The 25,561-nt window shown below is 35.6% G+C and overlaps 2 protein-coding genes and 1 long non-coding RNA gene across 6 annotated transcripts in view; 2 read left to right on the top strand and 1 right to left on the bottom strand.

Annotated features, from left to right (window-relative positions):
- The window catches only part of LURAP1L (leucine rich adaptor protein 1 like), a 47,246-nt gene extending 22,240 nt beyond the window's left edge, over positions 1 to 25,006 (top strand). The window contains exon 2 of the mRNA XM_005660102.4: positions 24,274 to 25,006. Coding sequence (XP_005660159.2) covers positions 24,274 to 24,648 — 375 coding nt within the window. The 3' untranslated portion in view covers positions 24,649 to 25,006. The remainder of the gene's footprint in view (positions 1 to 24,273) is intronic.
- The window catches only part of LOC102165580 (uncharacterized), a 1,236,614-nt gene that overhangs the window by 1,086,462 nt on the left and 124,591 nt on the right, over positions 1 to 25,561 (bottom strand). The gene's annotated exons all lie outside the window — the stretch shown is intronic.
- Positions 10,814 to 21,246, top strand: LOC146407021 (uncharacterized). The gene is made up of 2 exons (XR_014821709.1): positions 10,814 to 15,355; positions 15,642 to 21,246. It is a non-coding gene; the product is annotated as an uncharacterized LOC146407021 (long non-coding RNA).

Genomic DNA, 25,561 nt, shown 5'->3' with positions numbered 1-25,561 from the left:
AAATAGAGTAAAATATTTTTCTAAACTTAATTTGTGTTGCCTGAAAAAGATTCAATTTTATGTGCATTTCTATAACATTTGGTATAACTTGTTTCTTTTATTTTTGTTGTGATGATGTAACATTTCAGGTTATTTCCTAAATAATTCCCCAGCAATATGATTTTCCAACTCTGGGTATCTTCTTTTGTCAGACTGAATATTTGAGTAGGTTTTTTTCTTTTTTAAAAAGTGAATGTTGTTTACTGAGCTCTTGTATAAGGTAAAGGATACAGGTAAGCACATGGACTTGAGAGCCTTGATAGATCTCAGTCTGAATCTTAGCTCCACCACTTTCTAATTATATGAAGCTGGCATGTTACAGATCCGTTTTGAGTTGCAATTTAAAGATTATAACATCTATCATTTAAAGTTTTTGTGAAGATTAGGTGATTATTTATATGTATGTATGTATGTATGTATATGTATATATGTAAAGTACTTGTCCGAGTGTTTGGAACTAGTGCTTTATTAAAGACTAGCCTTTATTTTGCATGCTACTATTGTAAGTGTTAGAATTCTATGTTGTCACTATGGAAATTAACTTCAGTTAATTTAAAAAAATTGAGATAAAATCCAAATAGCAAATACATTATTAAAACAAAACCCTCCACTACTTTTAAAATGCCTTCCTACTAGGGTTCTTCCTATTTCTGATATCAATGGCAGGGCATGACTTATGGGAATTATGCTTATTTCCCAGGGTTCAATATACAACCTCCAGCTGTTCTTTAGCCTACTTCCTGAGCAGTGAATTATGATTATTGCAAAACAGCCTAGAGAAATGCTATTACTCTTATTAAAGGGTGGAAATGGGAATCAAACTCTGATTAGCAGTACATACAGACTGTTAGGAGGGTCCAATGTCAAGTTTTGACTGATTACAGGAATTACATTTCTGAATTAAGAGATAAGACAGTGAGAAAGGAAAATAGCCCCCCCCCCCCCCTTTTTTAACATTAGAGCAACCTAGGCACAGCATTGATTATGTTTTAAATTGCATCTACCAGGATTTTAATTAGTGCGGAGTAACCTCAAATTCTAATGATAGTTTGAAAGAAAGTTGGAGCTTTTGTTGTGGAATAGTTTTGCATCTTTTTTTTTCTGTATTATAAGATACACCTTTGAGTTTTGCTTTAACTTCAGAAGATCCTTTAATGATTTTATTTCAGTTGGACTTACATATTTTCTTTAATAGAGAGATATCAACTCAACGCAAATAGAGGGAATTTAAAATTCACACCCAAGGGAAAATATTTGATTTAGCGTCATCTTTGCTATTTATATGGCAAACACTTAAGTAAAATTTAGTTATTACTTAGTATAGTATGTGTGAATATAAACACTTTGTTTATCATTTGCATTTATGAATTGTACTTAGGGAACCAACTTCAAACAGATAATGTTCTATTTCTTAAAAATGAACATAGTTTAGATGCTAGTTTATTGGTCAAGCATCCCATCTTAGGGTATCTCTGTAGTGTTTTATGGTTATTAAGTCAAAAGTTTTATCATAAACATCATTCTTATTTCAAATTTTTTAAAAAGGCACATATAATTATAAACCTGTAAATGCTTCATAGATGAACTTTTCTCTCTAATGTTAGGATTAGGCATCATCTGAGCAAAAAGAGTAAAACTTCATATAATTATAAAGTTGGGTATCTGAACATGTCCTGATGAATTCATCATGTGCCATCTGCTCCAATAATTCTTGCCACCAGCAGCCACTTTTTTTTTTTTTTTTTGCCAGTAGGTATTGTAGGTTGCTACCTACGTTTACTTGACTCTTTCTATTATGAATTTTTCTACATGGTTACAAACAGTACTATGACATAAAATACACTGGCAAATTATAAGTCCTGTATTTTAATAGGTCATTTCAAAACTAGGAAAATTAGTACCCAGTGGGGATTGCATTGCCTTGTTTTTTTTTCTTTTCCATCCTTTCACCTTCTGTGATAAGAATTAAGAAAAGTGAACCATCCTATTCCCAGCAGCTCTTTTTAAATGTGGTGACCCATCTGTTGCCATATGCCAGGCATCTGCTTTTATCACTCTCATTTGTGGTCCTTCAAAGCTAGAACTGATGAATTAACATTGAATTTATGTTAATTTTTACTGCAAGGGAAGAGCTATTTGCAAACCCTTTAAGCTGACAGCAGTGATTTTCAGATGTAAGGGAATACAAGAGGATAATAGAAATCAGCAATGTATTTTTATTTTCCCCTACCTTTTTGAATAGGTGTGTAACTTTTAGTAATTGTAATACCTCTATGGCTCCACTTCAACAGCGAAACATCAGAAGTGATTCTTGCTTATAAAATATTTGTTGAATTTACATCATAAATATAATTTCATGATAATAGGGTGAAATTATTCATGAATACTTATTCAAGTCAGTGCATGTTTAAGCCATGTTGTAGAACTGTTTCCTTTTTCTTGTTTGAAAAACAAGAAACTGCCATCAGAAAGTGCTGATGGAAAATTAAAGACTAATACTACACTGACCAGAATATAATGTATTATTTCTCAACTCTTTATTATCGTGGAAATATCAATGAACTGGAACCAGAAGAAAGAGAGTCAGTACTCTATCTGCCACTAAGTAGTGATACAATTTTGGACAAGTCATCAATTTTGAGTCCACATAGAAATTTCATAGAACACGGTAGACTGACTTGATTATTAACTTTCTGAAACTACAAGCAATCTGAGACTCTCGTGTCTTGTTGTGAAGTTATGTACTTTTGTGTTGCATGGAATTAGGTATGCATTCATCAATCTCATTTTCAAATGTATACATTTAATTCTGTAGTGCAATAGATATCAATGATATTATTTAGACCAAAATAGCACTGTCTTTAAAAATTAAAATGACTTAACTAATGTGTATTATGCAGATTTTATATCTGGAAGCCAACATATAAATGATCCTTTTGAGCAAGGGAACAAGGTTTTTATTGGAAACAAATTCAGTGAGCTTCATTGACCTGCTTAATTACAGTGAATTTCAATATCCTCAAATGTGGCAGGCTTTTTAAAAAACTTAGGTCACTGTAGAAGTAAAGGAGGTAACCAAATTTTTTTTATTGTGGTATAAAACGTGTAACATAAAATTTTGCATTTTAACCATTTTTTGTAAAGTAGGGTGGTGTTAACTCATTGTGCAACAGCTCTCTAGAACTTTATCCCTCTTGCAAAACTGAAACTCTATATTCATTGAACAACTCCTCTATATCCTCTCCCCACTGCAACCACCATTCTACTTTTTGCTTCTAAAGTTTAACTACTTTAAATACCCATGTAAATGAAATTATTCAGTGCAGGTGACCCTTGAACTACATTGGTTTGAACTACATGGGTCCACTAATACATGGATTTTTTTCAACGAATACTCCAGTACTACACCATCTGTGGTTGGTTGAATCTGCGGATATGGAAACATAGATAAAGAGGGTCATTTCTGGGACCTGAGCATCCTCTGATTTTTGGCATCCTCCATGAGTCATGGAAACAATCCACAGTGGATACAGAGAGAAAACTGTCTTTTTTGCTTCCTTGTTTCACTGAGCATAAAGTCCTCAAGATTTATCTATGTTGTAGCTAATGACATAATTTCCTTTTTCTAATGGCTGAATAATATTACATTGTATGTATATATCACATTTTCTTTATACATTCATCCCTGCTGGACATTGAGGTTGATTCCATCTCTTGCCTTTTATGAATACAAGTATCGTACACTTTCCAAAAGTTATCTTTATGTCACTTAGCTTTTTAAAAAAAAGGCCTGTATTAGTAATATACCTATTTTTCCTAACCCACCAAAAAATGCAAAAAGAGTTTTTGCTTTACAAAAAAAGGTAATTGTTCTATATGTGACATTTTGGCTTAGGAAAGCTTTTGGAGGGACACTCTAGTTTTGGATAGTGGAGGAAGGCCAGTGTTCTATGATGAACATAGTTGTTATTCAAGATACTCTTTCCAATTATATTGCATATGTACCCAGAAGGATTGCTTGATCATATGGTAATTGTTTTTTGTTTTTGTTTTGAGGAACCTGCATACTGTTCTCCATAGCAACATTCCTACCAATAGAGCCAAGGGTTCCAGTTCTCCGCATCCTCACTCAAAATTGTTATTATCTGATTCTTTTGGATCGTGTCATCCTAACAAGTGTGAAGTGACACTTCATTGTGGTTTTGATGAACGTTTCTGAGGATTAGTGATGTTGGGCATTGCTAATGGGATTATTTGTCATTTGTATGTCTTTGGAAAAACATCTATTCAAGTTCTTAACCATTTTAAATCCCATTATTTGCTTTTTTTTTGTTTTTAAGTTGCAGGAATTCTTTATGTACTCTGGATATCACCCCCTTTTCAGATAGGTGGTTTACAAATATTTACTCCCATTCCATAGGTTTCCTTTTCATTCCTTTGATTGTTTCCTTTGCTCCACAGAAGTTTTAAAGTTTGTATAGTCCCATTTGTCTGTGCTTTTGTTGTCTGTGCTTTTGGTGTCACATAAACAAACAAACCCCAAAAAACAACAAAACCTAAACAAAATGTTGCCAATCAAATGTCACAAAGCTTTGCTCTTGAGTTTTCTTCTAAGAGTTTTATACTTTCAGGTCTATGTTTAAGTGTTTAATCAGTCTTCAGTTTTGTAAATAGTGTTAAGAGTCCAACTTCATTCATTTGCATGAATATATCTCATTTTTCCAGCACCATTTGGAAGAGCCTCTTCTTTCTACATTTGTAGCCTTGGCACCCTTGTCAAAGATAATATGACCATATATGTAAAGTTTTATTTCTGGGTTCTCTATTCTGATCCATTTGTCTACATGTCTGTCTTTGTGCCACTACTATACTATTTGATTACTGTGGTTTGTTAAACTTGTTCTGACATTGGGAAAAGTGAGGCTTCCAGCTTTTTTTTTTTTTCCCCTCAAGATTGCTTTAGCTATTTAGTGTCCTTTGAGGTTTCATGTAATCTTAGGATTTTTTTTTTTTTCTATCGGTAAACAATGGCATTGGGATTCTGATAGGGATTACACTGAATCTGTAGACCATTTAGGGTATCATGAACATTTTAACAATATTAAATCTTCCAATCCATAAGTACAGAATGTCTTCCTACTTATTTGTTTCCATTTTATTTCAGCAACATTTTGTAGTTTTCAGTGTATAAGGTTTTCACTCCCTTGGTTTAAATTATTCCTAAGCACTTTATTCTTTTGGATGCTTTTTTTTTTTTTTTACCAGTTTGTTTATTTTTATTTTTTTTACAGAATAAAATAAATATATTTAAACGTAATTACATTCACACAGATTATTATATCATGGATCTTAAGAAACAGATTAATTGACTCCCTCTGGAGAAGTGGAATGGAAAATATGCCGAGACAAATAGGAAATTTATTCTTTACTTTATCCCATTTTGTATGGCTTTCATCTTTACTATTTAGTATTATCTATTACATTTCAATTTTTCTTTAAAAATTAGCATTATATTAAAATTGTGTATATTATGCAACTAAAATTTATAAAGAGAAAGCCTTATATACCATTAAATATTTTATGTAGCATAATAAAAAGAATAACTTAACTGGTAAGAATAACAAAAATAATACACCCTCTGAAAATAAGTAAAATATAAAATGCATAAAAAATAGTGTAACTATATAAATATGTCCTCACAATTTGTTGCATCTTATTGATTCTTCAAAATGGAATTATTTTCTTAATTTCCTTTTCAAATTGTTCATTGTTACTGGTAGAAATACACCTGGTTTTATATGCTGCAACTTTGCTGAATGTATTTGTTCTAACAGTGTGTGTGTGTGTGTGTGTGTGAAGTTTTCCTAGATATAAGATTATGTCATCTGTGACCAGAGATATTTTACTTCTCCTTTCCAATTTGGATGACTTTCATTTTTTTTCTTACCTAGCAGTTCTGTCTAGTACTTCTAGTTGAATTCAAGTGGTAAGAGAGGTTATTATTGCCTTGCTCTTGAAAGGGAAAGCTTTCAACTTTTCACTATCAAGTATGATATTAATTGTGGACTTTTCATATATATCTTCCATTATGTTAAGGCAATTTCCTTCTATTCCTAGTTCATTGAGTGTTTTTATCAAGAAAAAAGGATGTCAAATTTTGTCAGATGCTTTCTTCTGTATCAGTTGAAATGATCATATGGCTTTTGTCCTATATGTGGTTATATTTAATGATTTTCCTATGTTAAATCATCCCTGCGTTCCAGGAACAAATTCTACTTGGTCATGGCATATAATCCTTTTAATTTGTTTTTGACTCTATCCGCTGGTCTTTTGTTGAGGATTTTTGTGTCAGTGTTAATCAAGGCTATTTGTTTATATTATCTTTGATTTTGGTATTAGGGTAATGCTGCCTCCTAAAATGACTTAGGAAGTATTCTTTCCTTTTCATTTTTTTGCAAGAGTTTGAGAAGGATTGTTGTTAATTTTTCTTTAAATGCTTAGTAGAATTCTCCAGCGAAGCTCTCTGGTCCTCGTCTTTTCTTTGTAGAAAGGTTTTTGACTAATGATTCAACCTTCCTAGTAATTGTACGTATAAGAGAGGAAAAGGTTTTCCTTGACTGTCTTAGGAGCCCTAGCTGGGTCTGAAAAAAAAAAAAACTGATAAAGATATATTAACAGGAGAAAAGTATAAAAATTTATTTAATACAAAGTTTATGTGATACAAAAGCAAGACCAGAAGATGGTTAAAACTGAGTATTTTTATTTTTTTATTTTTGTTTTTTTTTAGGGCCGCACCCACAGCAATGGAGGTTCCAAGGCTAGGGGTCAAATTGGAGATGTAGCCACTGGCCTACGCCATAGTCACAGCAACGGAAGATCCAAGCCACATCTTCAGCCTACAACACAGCTCATGGCAATGCCAGATCCTTAACCCGCTGAGGGAGGCCAGGTTTGGAACCTGTGTCCTCGTGAATCCTAGTCAGATTCTTTTCTGCTAAGCCATGATGGGAACTTCAAAACTGAGTGTTTTTCATGTTAGGGTTGATGAAGAGTGGATAGCCATAGAAAAACATTGGAGGTCAAAGAGTAGGAGCTCAGTATAATAAATTGGAGGAAGCTTAGTAAGACCTGTTTGTTCAGATTCTTTTCAGTGTACCCTTGTCTTTGAAGATAAGGATGCTTCTTTCCTCTGAAGATAGGGAAGGCACTTCTCACATGAGCTTTTCAAGACTTGTTTCAGGAGAAGAGTGGGGACGGGTGGTCAGAAAGACCTTCCTGCTTCTGCTATTTTCTCAAACTCCTTCAGCTTAAAATATTCAGTGTAATAAGGTGCCTCTTTTTTAAAGGTAGCCTGTTCTGAATGCCATCATAGTTCTGGTTAGATTTTTTTAAATTTCTTTATGATTCGGTTTTGGCAGGTTTTATGTTTCTAGAATATATCCATTCCAATTAGGTTATCCAATTTGTTGGTGTATAATTGTTCTTGGTAGTCTCATAATCATTTTTATTTCTGTGGCAACAGTTTTAATGTCTTTGTTTCTGATTTTTTATTATTTAAGTCTTCTCTCTTTTTTCCTTAGTCTAGATTAGGGTTTGTCAATTTTGTTAACTTTTAAAAAATCAACTCTTAGTTTCATTGACTTATTTTTTAAATTATTTTTCTATTCTCTATTCTGTTTTTGTTCAAATTTTTAAACATTTCTTTGTTTCTGCTAATTGTGAGTTTAGTTTGTTCTTTTTATAGTTCTTTGAAGTGTAAAGTTAGGCTGTTGACTTGTGGGGTTTTTTGTTTGTTTGTTTGTTTTTTCCTAATGTGGGGATTTAGTACTATAAACTTTAGGACTTAACTAAGTTTTATTGAACACCATTAGACCAGGCTCTATGCTATGTGTATACATTATTTAATGTATTCTTTCAACCATACTAATACAGTAATCTAGTAGGTAATAAGTACCATCTTATGGATTAAAATATTGGTGCAGAGAATATATTAAGTAATATGTCTCAGTGACCAATATCCAAGAGGTAAATAGTGGAATAATTGCATTTTATCCCTGATCTTTCAAAATATAAACTCAAGTTCTTTCTAGGCTATCAGTCATTTGCCTGAGATACCATTTTCCTACACTGTTTGAGTTTGTAAATTCATAAGGATATAGCAAAGAAATGCCCAAACATACTGAGTCAAAAAGGAAAAAAAATAAAAAAATAAAGCAAACAAAAATCTATTGTTCTTTAGTTTATTTAGAAAAAACACTTAAAAGTCCGTAAAGTGGCATAACCAATTTACGAGCATAAATCTGTCAACACCATTTGAATGTCTAATATCTTTGTAATTTTCACAATGAAAAAGAAATAGTAGTCTACTATTGGATGGTAGTCTCTTTTGACAAGCTCCAACAAAACTGATACCTCAATTTTGACAAGGCCTAAAGTTAAGGTATAAAAGCAACTGAAAATACTTAGGGCTTTTACATAATGATAAGGCTTAAATTGGTATCCCTGGGTATGAAGATATTTTCCCAGTGAGTTGCATAAGCTAAGAATGTGATCTCCTAATTATGATGATCATATTGCAATTTCACGTAGCACCTTTTATCCAAGAACATCTAACCACTTCACAAGCTACACCAAACTGAGTCTAGCTGCATTTCTCTGAAGTTGCATTAGAGTATTATTTTGAAAATGATTAAGTGTATTAAAGATGGCTAAACCTGACAAGAAACTTGCTCACAGTGAAATTAATCAGGAGTCACTGTATATCTTAGAATCTGTATCTTTGTCCCATAGAAGAGAACACTAGGCCATTTTTTTTAAAGGGAAACATGAGATTTTCAAATCATTTTAAGAATCTTTTACTATATTAACTTCATTAAATTACTATAAGGATACAATTTAAATAGGAAATCTTGCTTTAAGAACATTTTCAAATGCACTTATTTAAAATATAAAGTGTGTTTAGCAATTAGGAATAATGTTAGTGCATTTGAAAGGCATGTAACATAGTTTCCTTTGTGTTCATAAAAACAAACAAACAAACAGACAAAAAAACAGTATAAACATGGACTTTAGAGACTCTTAAGTGTGTTCCTAAATAGGAAGACTAGTAAAAACTCAAGAGGAAGAACGTATTTGTCATGAGAATTTTAACAACAATACACTGGCTTTATGAGGAGGAAATGGGAGACCAGAGTAATAAGCACTTGGAGTCAAGACCTCTGGGCCTTTCTTTGTCATATGCTTGAAAAGCACTTCACCCTCATCTTTGCTTCTGATTAAAAGATGGACAAGAGCCTTGCTTCACATGTCCAGACTTTTTAAAAAATTATCAGCCCAATCCTAGGAGTGGATCTATCACTTTGGACTCAGGAACAAGAAATAGTAGGTTACTTAGTGTTTGGCAAAATCAGTCTTAGAAAAATTAGCATCCATTCCAGAGAAAGATGCACATGATAAAGTTGGACTTGTGTCCATCTAAACTGTAGTCCTTAGCTAACTTCTCTACAGAGTCAAATTATGTTCTCTTTAATACCCTTTTTTTTATGGGAATTAGTAACATTTTGTTCATACTAAAGAGATGTTAATGAAACCCCCTTATGTTCCTAGGGAGTTGAGGGCAGCTCCTAGTCAGTAACCCTCAGCACAGCAATACGGTAATACACTGATGAAGAGCTTCGGTTTAAGACAGTGTGGTAAAATGTTCTATGGAATGGATGTCACAGTGTTTCCTATCCTTGTTCAACACTCTAGACTCTCCATGGTTCGTCTTCAAATTATATTCCTGCTTTCACCTCCAACCACATTTTTGGTCTTCAGCCCCTCTGAATGGCTTGACACTTCATGAGCAGAAAGTGAACTTTTACATCTCTTGGCATTTGTCTGTATTCCTTACTCCAGGCTCTAATCACTTCTTTCTTCACGTAGGCCACCCACACTCATCTCTGTCTATCCAAATCCATCTTGTTCTTCATTATTCAACTGACACAGGTCTTTTTTTTTTTTTTTTTTAAAGAAAATTAATCCATATACTTTTTCTCTGCTGCATTGCCACACATATACATGGCTCTGTTTTTCTCCTCCCTCGTCCATTTCTTCATTCAACATACCTGTGTTGATTTCCTAGTCAGAAACTAGTGGGTAGGATATACCTACTGCATTGGAGAAGTCCCTGCTTATCACTTTTTTGTCACTTGTCTTTGTATTGGATTGTTACTATTACATCTATTTCTCCCATGTCTTGAAAAATTCTCCATCTTGAAAGATCTCCTTGTTCATGTGTAAACTCTTTCTACCAATGCAGTCATCACTCAGAATCAAACTCTGAGTTTACCCTATCAGTTTTCTATTGGACACGTGGAGGAACCTTCACTTTGCAAACTGTATACTGATCATATACTATTAATGTGCTATATTGGATAATCAAGACATTTTAGGGCCAGAAGGAATTTTAAAGATGATCTCAGTATTCTCTCTAACAGAAACGGAGGCATGGGGAGATTAGGTGACTTGTTACAAGTTACAGCTAAAGTTACTAATGGAACCAAGACTAGAATTACTGTTTTAAGTTTCCTCGCCATCAGTGGCCAATTGAGTCACAGAGCATCATTGGTTTAAATAAATAACAAATCAGTCATCATCTCTGTATTAAATTCTTTGAATGCTCTTTCTTCCAGAAATGGATCAATATAGACATAAAAGTGACAAATTACATAAAATTTAAAGGAGAGCAAACTCACATATCCAGGTGAAATTACCTAATTTGGGCAAAATTCTAGGAGAATATAAGTTGGAAAAATGAATATAGTATTTGAAACAATGTTACTTAAGGGACTGATTTCAGTTATGTAAATCAAACACAATATTTTTTCAAAATGGTATCATTCCAAGGGGAAGTTTGAACACTTTAATTTCTCATAGACTAAAGATAGAAGCATTGATAAATAATCGAAAGATTATTGATTTAGTTATTGATAATGTTCAATGTTAGAGGTATCACTGAGCTATTTGTGGAAAAGGTAAAGGTAAATGTAACATGAGCACTGGATAATCGCAAGACTATATATATGCTGAATCACACATAGTAGAATTCATTCTCTACTCCTTGAATTCACCTTGGTGCACACTGAAAAGACAAAGATTTATCTATTCTTTGAAGTATTCAATTCAGGGTATAAATTTTTTTTTTACAAAATAAGGGTAATTTGTTTTGTTTTGTTTTATTTTGTTTTGTTTGTGATGGCTGTACTTGCAGCATATGGAAGTTCCCAGCCAAGAATTAAATCAAGGTCCAGCTGTGGCAATGCCAGATCCTTTAAACCACCACATGGGGCCAGGATCCCAACCCAGCCTCCACAGCAAACCAAGCAACTGCTGTCAGATTCTTAACTCGCTGCACCAAGGAACTCCTACAGTAAGGGTAACTTTTTATCAAATAAATAGGAAATTCAAGTGATTAAACAAAAGTAAAAAGGAGTTAAAGACTTAGGGATGCATATTTAACAGAAATTTTTGTCACAGCAAAGTCACACTTCTAAATTCCTTCACATCATCTGCATTTTCTATGTACTTGACCTGGGCCCATCTGCATTTGTGTCAGTTCTAACAAAACTCATATCTGTGGTGCTGTTATTTGATTCTATCAAAAGTACATTTTTCCAAAATAAAAATAAAAAATATGATTCGTACAAATGGAAAGCAAATGTACGCTAAAGGTGGATTTCACCCCTTAATGAGGTGAACCATCAGGAGTGGATAAAGGAAGAAATAGAGGAGCAGAGGTCCAAAAAGTTCACTAGGAAAGATACATTTAGTTAAAGAAGTGTCTTGGTGTTTTTGTTTTTGGTTTTTGAGTTTTTTGTTTGTTTGTTTGTTTGTTTGTTTAATACCTGTAAGACTAGGACCCTGGCAAACCACTGCCTAAATTCGGCTCACCTGTTTTGGTAATTACTTTTATGGGAACACAGCCATGTCTATTCATTTGCTGGGGCTCCAATCTAGTAAATGGGGGCCTTTGCAGAGACCCCAAAGAATAGTGTCGGTATAAAGGATGTCAAAATTTTTCTTCCTTAATTTAGGGTCTTATCTTGGGAAGGCAAAATTAAAATGGCTCAAGTATTAACAGAATAGATTTAGTTATTTAAAACACTATCATAAGGTCCTGGAAATAAGGAATGCTCACTGTTTGGAATAAGAATACAACGCAATTTAAAGTAATTTTTTTTTTTTTAAATCAAGGACATGCCAAAGTCAGCAAAAAGAATGGAAAATTGTTCAGGTTAGATAAGGAATCTCTGTTATCTGGCAGATTACACAAAAGAATAACCTTTTACAATCTCTTGTTAAAGGCAAATTAAATTCTTTTACACCAATTTTTCATTCCAACAGAAAAAAAAAATTGTTCTAGCTTTGCTTTAATAATAGTAATATATTCACAGCTGCCTTTAAAAATTTATCTCCAAGGAAATCCACCACATTGAGCAAATTTTACCAACATTTTTACACATTTTATTGCCTTTTTCCCCCAGAATTATTCTTCGTAGGTATGATAATTAAAGGCAAATTTTGGGTGTTTGTTTACTCAGTTTATTTTTAATCAATTCAAGTTCTGTCTTTTACTATCAATTTTCACATTCTGGAACAAACCATTTTAACTGAGAATAAAAATCCTCTCTTATAGGTAAAAACATATTTTAGTTCTTTGCCACAGTTATTTCTAGTGTAGTCTCAACAAGCCATAAAAGCCATAATTTTTAATCAAACTTACTAATCTTTCAGAGAAAAACTGGAGTGGAATCACTGTCTGTCATATATAAGCATTTCTGGACACCAGCAAAATGTATACAATTACAAGATCTCCACAGCCAAAACCGTATCTTTAAAACTTTTGTCAATGGAAAAACATGTCCATTAAAATAACCCAAATATATACCCACTCTATTACTTTTAAAACAAAAAGTCAAGGTATACATAACAATTGGTACCCCAGGTTTCAATATTCTGTTTTCCTTAGAAATTATCAGATATCCATAGATTTTTATTTATAAACGTGATTTAAAGTTCTAAAATAAATGTCTTACAAATTATGTTTAAGCTGACATAGTACAGAACATAATTACAGCTGAATCAAAAAGATTAAGAATTTTAACTTAGTGTAGTTGAATATAATTGTACATTTTCTTTTTCTTTTTGGTTTTTTGTCTTTTTAGGGCCGCACCTATGGAATATGGAAGTTCCCAGGCTAGGACCTGAATCAGAGCTACAGCTTCTGACCTACACCACCGTTCATGGCAACCCCGGATCCTTAACACACTGAGCAAGGCCAGAGATGGATCCTGCGTCTTAATGGATACTAGTCATGTTCATTTTAGTTACACCACAACAGGAACTCCCTGTATATTTTCTTAATCTCAACGTATAGAAGAAAGATAAGCTTATCTCAATATTAAACCAGTATAGGAAATTTAGGAAGTTAGTTTGTTTTTATTTTTGTTTTTTCTTCAAGGGCCACACCTACGGCATATGGAAGTTCCTGGGCTAGGGGTCGAATTGGAGCTGTAGCTTCCAGCCTGTGCCACAGCCACAGCAAAGATAAGTCCAAGCTGCATCTGTGACCTACACTGCAGCTTGTGGCAACACCGGATCTTTAACACACCGAGTGAGGCCAGGAATCAAACCCATTTCCTCATGGATACTAGTCAGGTTCATAACCTGCTAAGCCACAACAGGAACTCCTAACAAGTCAGTATTAACTGGTCTCTTCATTAGAGAATAAACCACAATCTTTTTTAAATCTAATTTTATTATAGTTGACTTAATAAATCCCAATCTTAAAAAATTGAATTATATATAGAGTCTCCATACTGAAAAAAGCAAGGAAAATACATCTAGTTACTTAGAACCTAAAATTACCAACCAAATCATGTCTAAAGATTCACTTTGATGCTTCTAAGATAATTCTGTGAGGAATTTCCTTTTCCTTAAAAACATCAGTACATTCAGTATATGAGAGTTCGTTTTTCTTTATTTTCTTGTAATTCTGGGAATGTTAAAATTTTGCAAGTATTTATTAGGAAAATTATTTTTCCTAAGAGATTTCATAATTTATTAGTACACTCTAGAAGCAGGGAAATAATTTCATTTTCTTATCAATGCGCAGTAAAAAGTTTTTCTCAAATACACAGCTGCCAATATGACTTGAAATTTGAGTTCTGCCACCTTAGGTACAGGGCACTAGAAAATGAAGAACACACATTCTCAGAGCTGTTCTCCTAATCAGTAGAAATAGTATTTTCTACTTGGATTTGAGTACACCAATAGAGAAACAATAGACCAACTAAGCATATTCTGTCTCATCCCTCACGCAACGGGAAATAGATTCCCATCATCCTAACAGAGACCCCAAGTGAACACTTCATGAAACCAGATTACCAATCACTGCCGTTCCAAATGGGGAGTAATTTTAGATTATGTGACCTTGGCTGGCCTCTTAGTTCAGTACATGGGTCGCTGGAATTGGCTAATACACATTTTTTTAAAACAGAAGAGTTTAGTACCCAGTTGTGGTACTGAACTGTGTTAAACAATGAGTTAATTAAAACATATAACTTACTAGCCAAGAAGCCCAAACAATAACAAAGCAAACAAACCAGAATAAAAAGCACCAAGTCAGAAGAAAACTGAGTCAGAAAAGGTAACATTCTAGTGCTGTTTGTGATTCACTCCAGAAGCCACTTCTCCAGCAACTGTGTTGAACTAGTTCCAACAGGTTAGCACAAAGGGCATTTTGAGGTCAGCCTCCAACTCTATGCAAGTATAATTTGCAAGAAGTTGGAAACATGGCTCTCACACAAACGTAAAGGGAGCCCATGCAGAAGACTCATTTACTCATTTAACGAGAGAAGAAGCAAGATGGTTTTGATGGCCCAAAAGAGAATTAGAGGAATAGTCTATATATCTTTTGGAGAAAGACATATGAAATAATTCTGTTAAGTTAGAGACAGAACTGTTCCTTGTCAAGCAGAACAATAAAACTATAACTTGAAATTTTTTTAAACTGAGGTGAAATCATTTTCATGTCTTCCAAACACAAATCTACAAGTCAACTTATAACTTCATGTGTGCATTAATTGCTGAATAATTCTGAATTATAAGTGATCTGTTTATAGTGCTGGCCTCTTACTATTTGATTCTGCTTGGTTCTGGTTCTGTTTACCAAGATAGAGAAATGAACAGCATATTTTATAAATATACCCATAAAAAATATAGACATGCAAATACTTAGGTGCATTTTTGGTATCTTGATTATTCCCTTTTTAAAGTACATTTTTTTTTTTTTTTTTTTTTTTTTTTGTCTTTTTGCCATTTCTTGGGCCGCTCTCGCGGCATATGGAGGTTCCCAGGCTAGGGGTAGAATCGGAGCTGTAGCCACCGGCCTACGCCAGAGCCACAGCAACGCAGGATCCGAGCCGCGTCTGCGACCTACACCACAGCTCACGGCAACGCCGGATCTTTAACCCACTGAGCAAGGGCAGGGATCGAACCCGCAACCTCATGGTTCCTAGTCGGATTCGTTAACCACTGCGCCACCACGGGAACTCCTAAAGTACATTTTATATCTCAATGATGCTTAAAGAATAATCTATATTCAATATTTAAAATCTTTCTATAAAAAACACTAATAACTTTGGTATAAATATTTTACAGCTCTCTCAAATTCTACTTAGGGGAAAAGATAAAATTACATTAAGCTTTAATCCTCTTTAAAAAATATCCTAAGGGGAAATACGAAAGTCTCTAATCTACTTATACCAAATGCAGTAGATTAGGCAAGGCCTCTATTCTGTACCTTCAGTAATATAATGGAGCTCTTTGTTAAATTTTCAGTTTTATGTACTAGTTTTTAATCACGAAGTATGTATGCAAACCTACAAATTAATAATTTATATAAAAACAAAGATAATAAATACTCAAATCATCACTTTTGTAATTATTTTACTACATTTTACTTTTTTTTATGGCCACACCCATGGCATATGGAATGTTCCAGGCCAGGGATTGAATCTAAGCCACAGCGGTATCAATGCCGGTTCCTTAAACCTACTGTACTGGGCCTTGGATAGAACATGGCCCCCACCACAGCTAACTGAGCTGCTGCAGGTAAATACTTAACCCACTGCAGTTAGATTCTTAACCCATAGCGGGGACTCCTGTATTTTACTATTAATTATTTTCTTGAGTTTATTTAAATCATTTATTGTATCTATACGTTTTCACACTACATAATGCTGTGTGCCTAAGCATCTTTTACCAACCTTATGTTTAGTGACATCCTGTTGGTAGCTTGAGATTCGTCATGGTAGGAGTATTTACAGCACAGAAATTGGAGAATGCTATAAATCAGAACTTTATTTTGTTGAATTTTCTTAAGATAGTGACAGGGAAAATGTATAATAGTACAGAGTAAACTTAAAAGTGTGCCGTGTCCTTAGCTATTACATTATCAATAGCACTAAAATATCAGGAAATATTTTCACACAGTCAAAAACTGTTATCCAACTCAGCAGAATTGCTCCCATCATTGACAAACCAGTCAAGTTCAGACATACCTCTTGCAGAGGCTGAAACAGGCTTCAGTTTAATGAATATAATTTGTACTACTGAAAAGGAGTTTAACCATAGATCACATATCAGATATAAGGACAAAACGTTATTGAGAAAATAGTGTCTTGGGATCAATTCTATTTGTTAAATTATGGTTGAACAGAAACCACAGCTGCTGTGCATACAAGAATTCAGCAGAAATAAACAAAAGCAATCTGAGAATCAATTAGTTACAGAATATGGAATTGACCATAAAAGGTGCTGTATATTTTAATATTATTTGTAAAGTGTGTACTACACATCTTTTGTATCAGCACTGTTTCTATTACGTGTGTTTGTGTGTGTGTGCGTGCACACGCATGTGCACATAGTTTTCTCAGGGAGCCAACTATTCAACATTTACCAGCACATCACCACACCTTCTCCTTCCCTGCCTGTGGAAGCCGCACCACCGTATATCACAGAAGGGCACATTACCATATCCTCATTGACCATGTAAACTCCTATTTTAAGTTCTACATTAGAAAAATGCACATGCAGAAGGAACATTTATTATAAATTAGTGGAAACACTTCCTGCCTGGCCTCTGTTGTGTGTGTGGGAGCTTCTCTGCTCCACATGTGGGGATCCCATATTTTTGTTACATCATCCCAAATGAATTTCAGCTCGGGTGATCTACAGTCTCTTACATTAACCAGAATTGCACTTTGCACATACATATTGAAAGATCCCATGAAAACAGTTTTCACCGTAGGAGGATATGGAAGAAGAATGGCCATCACAGACTTCTAGCTGTCAGTTGGACCTAAAATCTAGTGGAATGAGGCTGAAAAGCTCTTGGTCTTACTCTGGTAATCAGAAGACTTACCAGCAGACCCTGCGCAGGTCTTATGTTCAAGGAATTTATGTTCAAGATTCAGGAGAGTGACATGTGCCCTTTTCAGATAAACCAGATGCAGCTTCTTATTTTATCAAAACAAGCTTAATTGGTCAGCAGTGCTGATGATAGTGTTTTTATGTGCATAATTTAGTCTTTGGGGAAATTACTCTTCTATGAGGTTTTAGGAAGAGAGTGGATTGTTTTCGTTATTGTTCAGTTCCACAGAAAAATAACACCAATGGAGGAAGATAAAGCTGACTGATATAAAAATGGAATCCTCTGTTGTCCAATTCAAAGCAGATTTAGTTGTCAATTTTGAACTAAGCAAGCAGAGGAAAGCTTTGGCAGAATAGCACTGACTTCTAAATGCTGCAGGCTCTTCTCCTGAAGCATCCTAAACCAAAAGCATATTGTACACTGTCTTTCCAGACTACAGGAAGACAATGATATCCTTACAGTCTCTCAAACAGTTTAGAGGAAAGCTTTATAAGTACAGCTATTAATAAAAATGATGGAAACTTTAAGGATGGGTCGGTAGAAAATCTTCTGCATTCATCGAATTGAAGATGTGGTAAATTTGAAGAGGGAGCAAATTTGGATACAGGGAGGTTATACAAAGGGAAGCTGCAGATAAACTGGGATAAACTACTAGAAAAATATTCTAAGCACTTTTATGATAACTCTTTAGTACATAAAAATACATTTGAAATTTTTTGTATATTTAGAAATAAATATGGCTAGAAAAGAAGCCTTCCACCAATTGCAAATCTGAAAAGATACTGATCATTTTCTTCTACTTAGAACTAGGGTTTGAGCATCACATTAAAAGGGAGATCTAATCTAGTTTATTTCTTCTATGTACATGATTATAGGCTTGCTTGCAAAGTAGACTTTCTTCTACTTTATCTAAGAGCTTGTTAACATTTGGGACTTGGGCCATGAAACTGTGGATTTTACAGTAGGAATGATTAAGTGGAGGATGACTTGCTTTTATCTAATTAGTCAATTTCCATAAATAAAAGGATAAAAATGGTGAGGGTGAGCTTTGTGAGAGAGATGAGCACATGGTGCTATGCTAGCCAGCAAGAGGACAAGATTGAGTGACCAATGTTCCTTTTTGGCAGATGCATTCAGAAACTCATGTGCGCATTTCAGTAAGTATATAGACATAGTAAAGATGATATGTATGTTTATCTTGGAGTAGAACACACACATGATTTTTACTGAAACCCAAATGGCAAAAGTTAAATTATTATTACCACATAATTTCTGATAAGGTGATTAAAATTCACATAGAGATCAAACTTTTGGCTTCAGCCCTTAGTTTTTACTGGATAAATAATTTGCTGGAGATGGAGCAGTAAATTGATTGTTCTGTCTCCTGGAGAGCTTGCATAATGCTCTTATAGCAGAAACAATTTAGTATTCAAATGGCCACAGGAATGACAAAGACTCAAGGACTATGTTAGAATGAGGGAAATCCTGAGACAATCTGATCTACAACATCTTTTTATCAAGTAATATTTTTAAATTTTTTAGAAATTTATTTTTTTTGGTCACACTTGTGGCTTACAGAAATTCCCAGGCCAAGGATGGAACCCATGCCTCAGCCGTCAGATCCTTAACCCACTAGGCCACAAGGGAATTCCCTCAAATAATATTTTAAATGAAGTCTGAATACAATAAGCAGACAAAAGTGATAGGTGGATTCCTCAGTTGAAGTAAATCTTCATTATTGGGCAGAAATTAGTCTTCGTTCACAGCCTGTTTTATTACAGCCACTGGGGCCTGTGGCGCACTGGAGCTCATAATAAACCACCATGATTTTTCTATATATATATGGAAGTTGTATTTGCCCAAATCACATATCACTGACCCAGATCACAACCCAAGGGAGGGGCATTCTTGACAGATGGTTGTTCAAAGGTCACACAAGGAGATGCTGGCAGGGGCAGGCCAGAACACTATCCCAAGCTCCTTACCCACCACCACCAAAGAAGTCAACTTTTTGGCAAGTCCCCATTTAACAGAAAATGTGATCACTTTCTGCCTTGGGTTTCATTGAGCTGGTTCATGACCTTTTGTATTCTTACAGTGTTAAAATCATAGTCTGGACAAAACAGATCTGAAAAAGTTTATTATTAAGAACATTTGCTCTTTCAAGACCCCTCATTTCAAGTTCTACCCTAGGCCCAGTTCATTGCTTGTTTAAATATGACCTGAAATTTCAGCCTTCGTTCAGTCTAGAGTACAGAGACCTGTTTAGGCTACAACCCTGAAGCATGAGAAACTTATAAAGTATGAAGGTGGAATGCAACGCAATGATTATAAGAGCCAGAGTAGAAAAGAGGGAAGAGGAAAAGAGCAAAGCCATTCCCATCTCTTGGGATCCATTGATGCAAGGCTTTAAACTTTTTTTTTGGTAGTGTCCTATTTGTTTGTTCCCCTTGTTTAACTCATTTCACCAAGTGTTTACAGAACAACTGTCCTGGGTTAGTACCAGCTATCACCATGGAACAAACAGAAGAATGTTTGGAGTGTGATTCACCCCATGAAGTCCACTTCCTTTTGTGAGATCCTATCTTGTGATCTGTACATTTAAGCTGGGAAGAACCTTGCCCCAGTTACTCAGTGTTTGGATTCTGTGAATGAATGGGATGGGATTTCATGCTGGGAATGCTTCAGTCTTTCAAGAGTTCTTTCCTCAACCTTGTTCTTTCCCTAAAGTCACATATCATTGACCCAGAGGACAACCCAAGGGAGGGACATTCCTGATAGATGGTTGACCTGAAGCCATCAAGCAGCCATGAGACAAACAATGATTGTGTACCTACTATGTGTCAAGAATTCATGTAGGTCTTGAGCACAGTGTGGAGGACAGGACAGACCAAGTGCCCCATACCCTACGATGCTTACATGCTTATGCAGTAGACAGAAAATAATAAATAAATAAATCATAAGCAGATTGCTTTTCACTAGTCGTATATATTATGAAAGGAAGAGAAAAACTTAGAAATATAGTGTCAAACTAAGCATGGAGTTGGATACCCTGACTGATCAGGAAGGGGCTCTCCAGGGAGGAGGTCTCTTAAACTCAGACCATGAGGAGTGCCTCCCAACTCCCAATATCCTCAAAGCAACATTATAGGACCTTATAAGACATCAAGGGAGAAAAACACACAGTTTACTGCCCAAGGATCAGGGCTACTTTATTCTGAATAGCTGGCCAGACTTCAAAAGGACTGACAGGCATAACAGCAAGGAAAGGCTACAGGAGACAGATGCCACATGGTGATTTAGTCCTGTGGTGGACTCTTCATACTTTGAAGGTTCATCAGCAGTAGCACAACCACATCTTAGTTCCACGAGAAAGCAGTGTCAAGTGGCCTGGAGCACCAGGTGATGGACAGGCAGCCGTGTGAACCAGAGGTCCCAGGGCTCCCACAGTGGGAAGTGTTTACTCTCCCTCACAACCCCTCCAGGAGACACAGAGTAGACAAGGTCAAGTCTATAATCATGATCACCCAGATGGACACATTCTAACTGAAGTGCTTTCGTCATATTTTCCCCCAACAGTGGTTCAATGGCCTGTGAATGTTTGCTTTCAGAAGCAAAGAATTTTTTTATTTAAATAAATCATTTCATGGTCAAAGGAAGCCTTTGTTACTTCAGAGTCTACTCCCGTCTCATTCATATTGCTCAATAAAACTGAATTTTTTTTTAATGTGATACAGCCTCTGTGTAGCTCAGACAAAAAATGCTGAGAGAAACTATCCTAAGTATGTTTTAACCCCCAAGTGATATAGATGCTGGGAATACGTATTATTTTTGTCTTAAGAGCTGAAAGTTTACAGATCCTGTTAATAGTCCTATTATAGTTCTAAAATTATGACAATTTCTGAAAAAAAAATCGATCAGTGCTTAAGACAAACTTTTAGAGAAGGAAGAAATGTAAAACATGGTTTCTTTCCTTAGGAATTGAAGCTTAGTTGAAGAAACAGCTACAGGACAATAATAGGTAGCTGTATAAGAGTGCAAAATTTGGCTGTACGGTGAGATACAAATTAAAAGGACTGTAGAGGTTAAGCAGGCTAGCAGAAGAGGCTAGAATTAGCAAGCAGTGTAGATGGAAGAGGTAGGACTTCAAGAATGGGGGAGGCAGATTTGGAGAGGAAGAGAGTCAGGTATTTCAAGTGAGGGGCATAATGGGGAACACACCCAGAGTTGGGCATGCGCCAGAACATTTCATGGGAGGGGATGTGAACAGAGGCAGCTGTGGTTCATGTGGGAAACTGTTGGGAAATGATGACATGCATATTATGGGCACAGCAAGTTTTATTGGCTGCACATGCCTAACTGAAAAATTTAGAAAGACTTTGGCTCCTATTGATTTTCTAGGCTCCTCAGTGCACGTAAGCAAATCGTTGGTGATTTGTAAATATTTGTTGTATCACTTGTAACTTGAACAGTATCTTGATGGCTAATGGGGTGTGGGGTTGAACTTAAACAAAAGGACTGCCAAAACTTCCTTCTCCCACACAACGTCATTGGAAAGTCTTTGAGATGACACCACAATCAGAAAAGCACTTTAAGACTTAATAATTTCTGGTTGTGAATACCTCAACAAGAAGTAGTTTTACTGTTTACTCCCTATGCATTTTCATTGTATTTCTCAGGGGCAGATAAGGTAGTCACCCAAGTCACTTTATTTAATATTCTAGCAAAATTGAGGGCTTTAAAACTATTCTTCATGATTTTTATATTTATATATACACACAAACACATGCACTTATTTTAACCTGTAATCTTACATCTTTGAAGTCATTGTAGAAATTCCATCTCTCCAGTATTTGTTCATCACATGCACTCAATCCAAAGTTTGCCTCCAGTTATGGATTAACTCCTACACAGGAAATACTTTTACAATATGAATCTATGCCTTTGAAGACAATAGCCTTCTTTCTCCCATGTAGCTTGAGTCACTCATGACAGAGTGCCTTTAATAATTCTAGAAACCCGTAAATCTGAATTAAGTCCTGGGCCTTAAAGAAAAAATTAGCAAGGCTCAGACTCTTGGGTCAAAGACCCCAAGTGAAAAAACTGGAATCCCTTTCAAGACAGAATGAATGTGACTAGGACCTCTGCTGGCCAAATTTGTCCCTGCCTCCCAGTTCAGGCACTGGAATTTTTCTGGGAGACTTACCTCTTAAATTCCAAGGAGAACAAATGCTATCATGAGAGTTCTTGCAGCCGCAGCTTACCTCTCTCCACCTTATCTAGAACTACCACATTCTTGATGTTAGTAGTTGTTCCCTTTGAACTGTAGGACCTCCAAAGATATTCTGCCTTGTGGCTGTGAAGACCGGTTTCTCTGAAGTAACTTATAATTTATCATGAAGTTTCCGTTGTGGCGCAGCAGAAACAAATCCAACTAGGAACCATGAGGTTGCAGGTTTGATCCCTGGCCTTCCTCAATGCATTAAGGATCCAGCATTGCTGTGAGCTGTGGGGTAGGTCACAGATGTGGCTTGGATCTGGCAATGCTGTGGCTGTGGCATAGGCCAGCAGCTACAGCTCCGATTGGACCCGTAGCCTGGGAACCTCCATATGCTGTGGGTATGGCCCTAGAAAGACAAAAAAGACAAAAAAAAAAAAATTATATATCAGAAAGACTACACACCTCAAAGGCACTTAGGGGAGATTCTAAAACCTTCCCAGAATCTCATATCCCAGTTTTGACTGGGGCTGCCCTTGACACATGTGAAGCAAATAATCAGAAAACATCAGTACACTTCATTGTGTGAAGGAGATCCCTTTTTGGATTCAGGGACTGTCAAAACAGTTGAGTTCTTAAAAATAAAAGCACTATATTTTATTTAGCACTATATTTGTCAATATAGTCATAAAAAGTGTAGACTTTTTCTGTACTCTTTGTTTGTTTGTTTGTTTTGTTTTTTGCTTTTTAGGGCTGCACCTGCGGGCATATGGAAGTTCCCAGGATAGGGGTCGAATGGGAGCTACAGCTGCATGGCAGCCTGTGCCAGGGCCATAGCAACACAATATCCGAGCCGCATCTGTGACCTACACCACAGCTCACAGCAATGAGGGATCCTTGACCCCCTGAGAAAGGCCAGGGATTGAACCCGCATTCTCATGGATACTAGTCGGCTTTGTTTCGGCCGAGCCACAACGGGAACTCCTTAAACTCTTTTTGTGTAGATTTCAATTTCTTTATCTGCAAAATGGAGATAAAAATAATAAGACCTATTGTACAGGGTTGAGGGTTAAGCTTTTATAATGATGTATGGTACATTATCACTCAAAAAAGAGGAGCTGCTACAAAGATGATGATAATAATTCCTTAATTTCTACATATTTCTCTTCTCCCCACCTCACAGTATCCACACATATATTCTCAAGCATCATGGATAAACTATTCATCTGGCCAGACAGAAAATTTCTTGACAATCTGACATTCAGTAGGATATTTCTAGGCAGCTTAGTTAAGGCCAAGGAGGCAGTGGGAATTTTATTCTCCCTTTTGGAGCCTGATGGTTCTGGCAGGAATTGAGTTCTTTGAGTCTGACTCCTAGCAGTCAGCAAGTTTTCAGAAAGTCCTGAGCTGTAGTGAATTTGTATTTTATTCCATGAATTGAAAATTACAGACTGCAGAAGACAGAATTCCAATGACTTTGGGGGTCTTTCAAGAATGGAGAATAATTGGCATGTCCCTGCTCTCTCCCTCTCCTCCACAGGTTAACCTCAGAGCCACAGATGTCAGGCTCATGCGCCAGTTGCTCCTTATTAATGAGAGCATTGAGTCCATCAAGTGGATGATTGAAGAGAAGGCCACTATCACCAGCCGAGGCAGCAGTCTCAGTGGCAGCCTGTGCAGCTTACTGGAGAGTCAGAGCACCTCCTTACGTGGCAGCTACAATAGCCTCCATGATGGCAGTGATGGGCTGGATGGCATCTCTGTAGGGAGCTATTTGGACACTTTGGCAGATGATGTTCCAGGCCATCAGACTCCATCAGACTTGGACCAATTCACTGACAGCTCCATTCTAGCAGACTCACAGACAGTGCACAAGCGTCCCAAGTTGGATTCTGAATACTACTGCTTTGGCTGATGACCCAGTTTTTTGCATGGGATTGTTGTGCAATTAACCTGTATTTGTCCTTCTCTGCTGCTATATTTTTGGTGTGATTTTTTAAAAAATATGACAACCTTCTAAAAAGAAGCTTATTTTGAATGGCTTGATGGTATTTCTGTTGCTCCTATTACTTCTCTGGTTTGATTTGTTTCTCTCTTCCATCTCTATTTTTATTTATTATGATGATTTTTCTCCCTTCTTTCACAGTGGCACAAATAAAGTAGGGGGAAAGAATAAGCAATAATTACATTTTTGCTTTTATTCTCAGAGCAAGGGGTCAGGGATTCTAAGAAAAACTTTGCTAAATTTTACAATAAACCAAAGTCTGATAATAGCTGATTTTGTTGCTTGTATTCTTAAATGGTTCAAAGTTTCATTCTCTAGAAGACACTAAGATTTATTATTTTTGTATGTTAGGTTGAACAAAATGCTTGGGGAAAAAGCTGGGCATTATTTCTAGGCCACAGCTGCCTAGTATAAAATCGATAATAAATATAAAATCAATAATTGTCACATGCTTCTCATGACAATCATTTGGAAGCCCAATTATATGCAATGTGTTCAGGTAAACTTTGTATTCATGGTGTACATCAGTATTTGAGATTAATCTCAAACTGTAGACTAAGTTATGTAATCATGTATATTGAATCTCCCAAATTTCAAATAATAACTGAGTTTAGGTATGAAAATGAATAGAGATTAAGGATTCCTAAATTTGACTGTATTTTTGAGACTTTGTTGATGTTTACTTGCACGCATTTTGCAATTCTGATAGGATATATAAAAACATAGATTCATACAATGGATGGATGGATGGATGGATGGGTAGATAAGTGGGAAGCAGAATCACTATTCATTTATGAAGTCTAATAGATCCTTTCATCCCAGG

The sequence above is a fragment of the Sus scrofa genome, chromosome 1 (assembly GCF_054392235.1).
Source record: "Sus scrofa isolate SSC_HxYL_T2T_F1_AM1 chromosome 1, Sscrofa_HxYL_maternal_Yorkshire_Landrace_v2.0, whole genome shotgun sequence".
NCBI lineage: Eukaryota > Metazoa > Chordata > Mammalia > Artiodactyla > Suidae > Sus > Sus scrofa.
The sequence above is the reverse complement of the archived record's forward strand: the minus strand, read 5'-3'. Positions and strand labels throughout refer to the sequence as shown.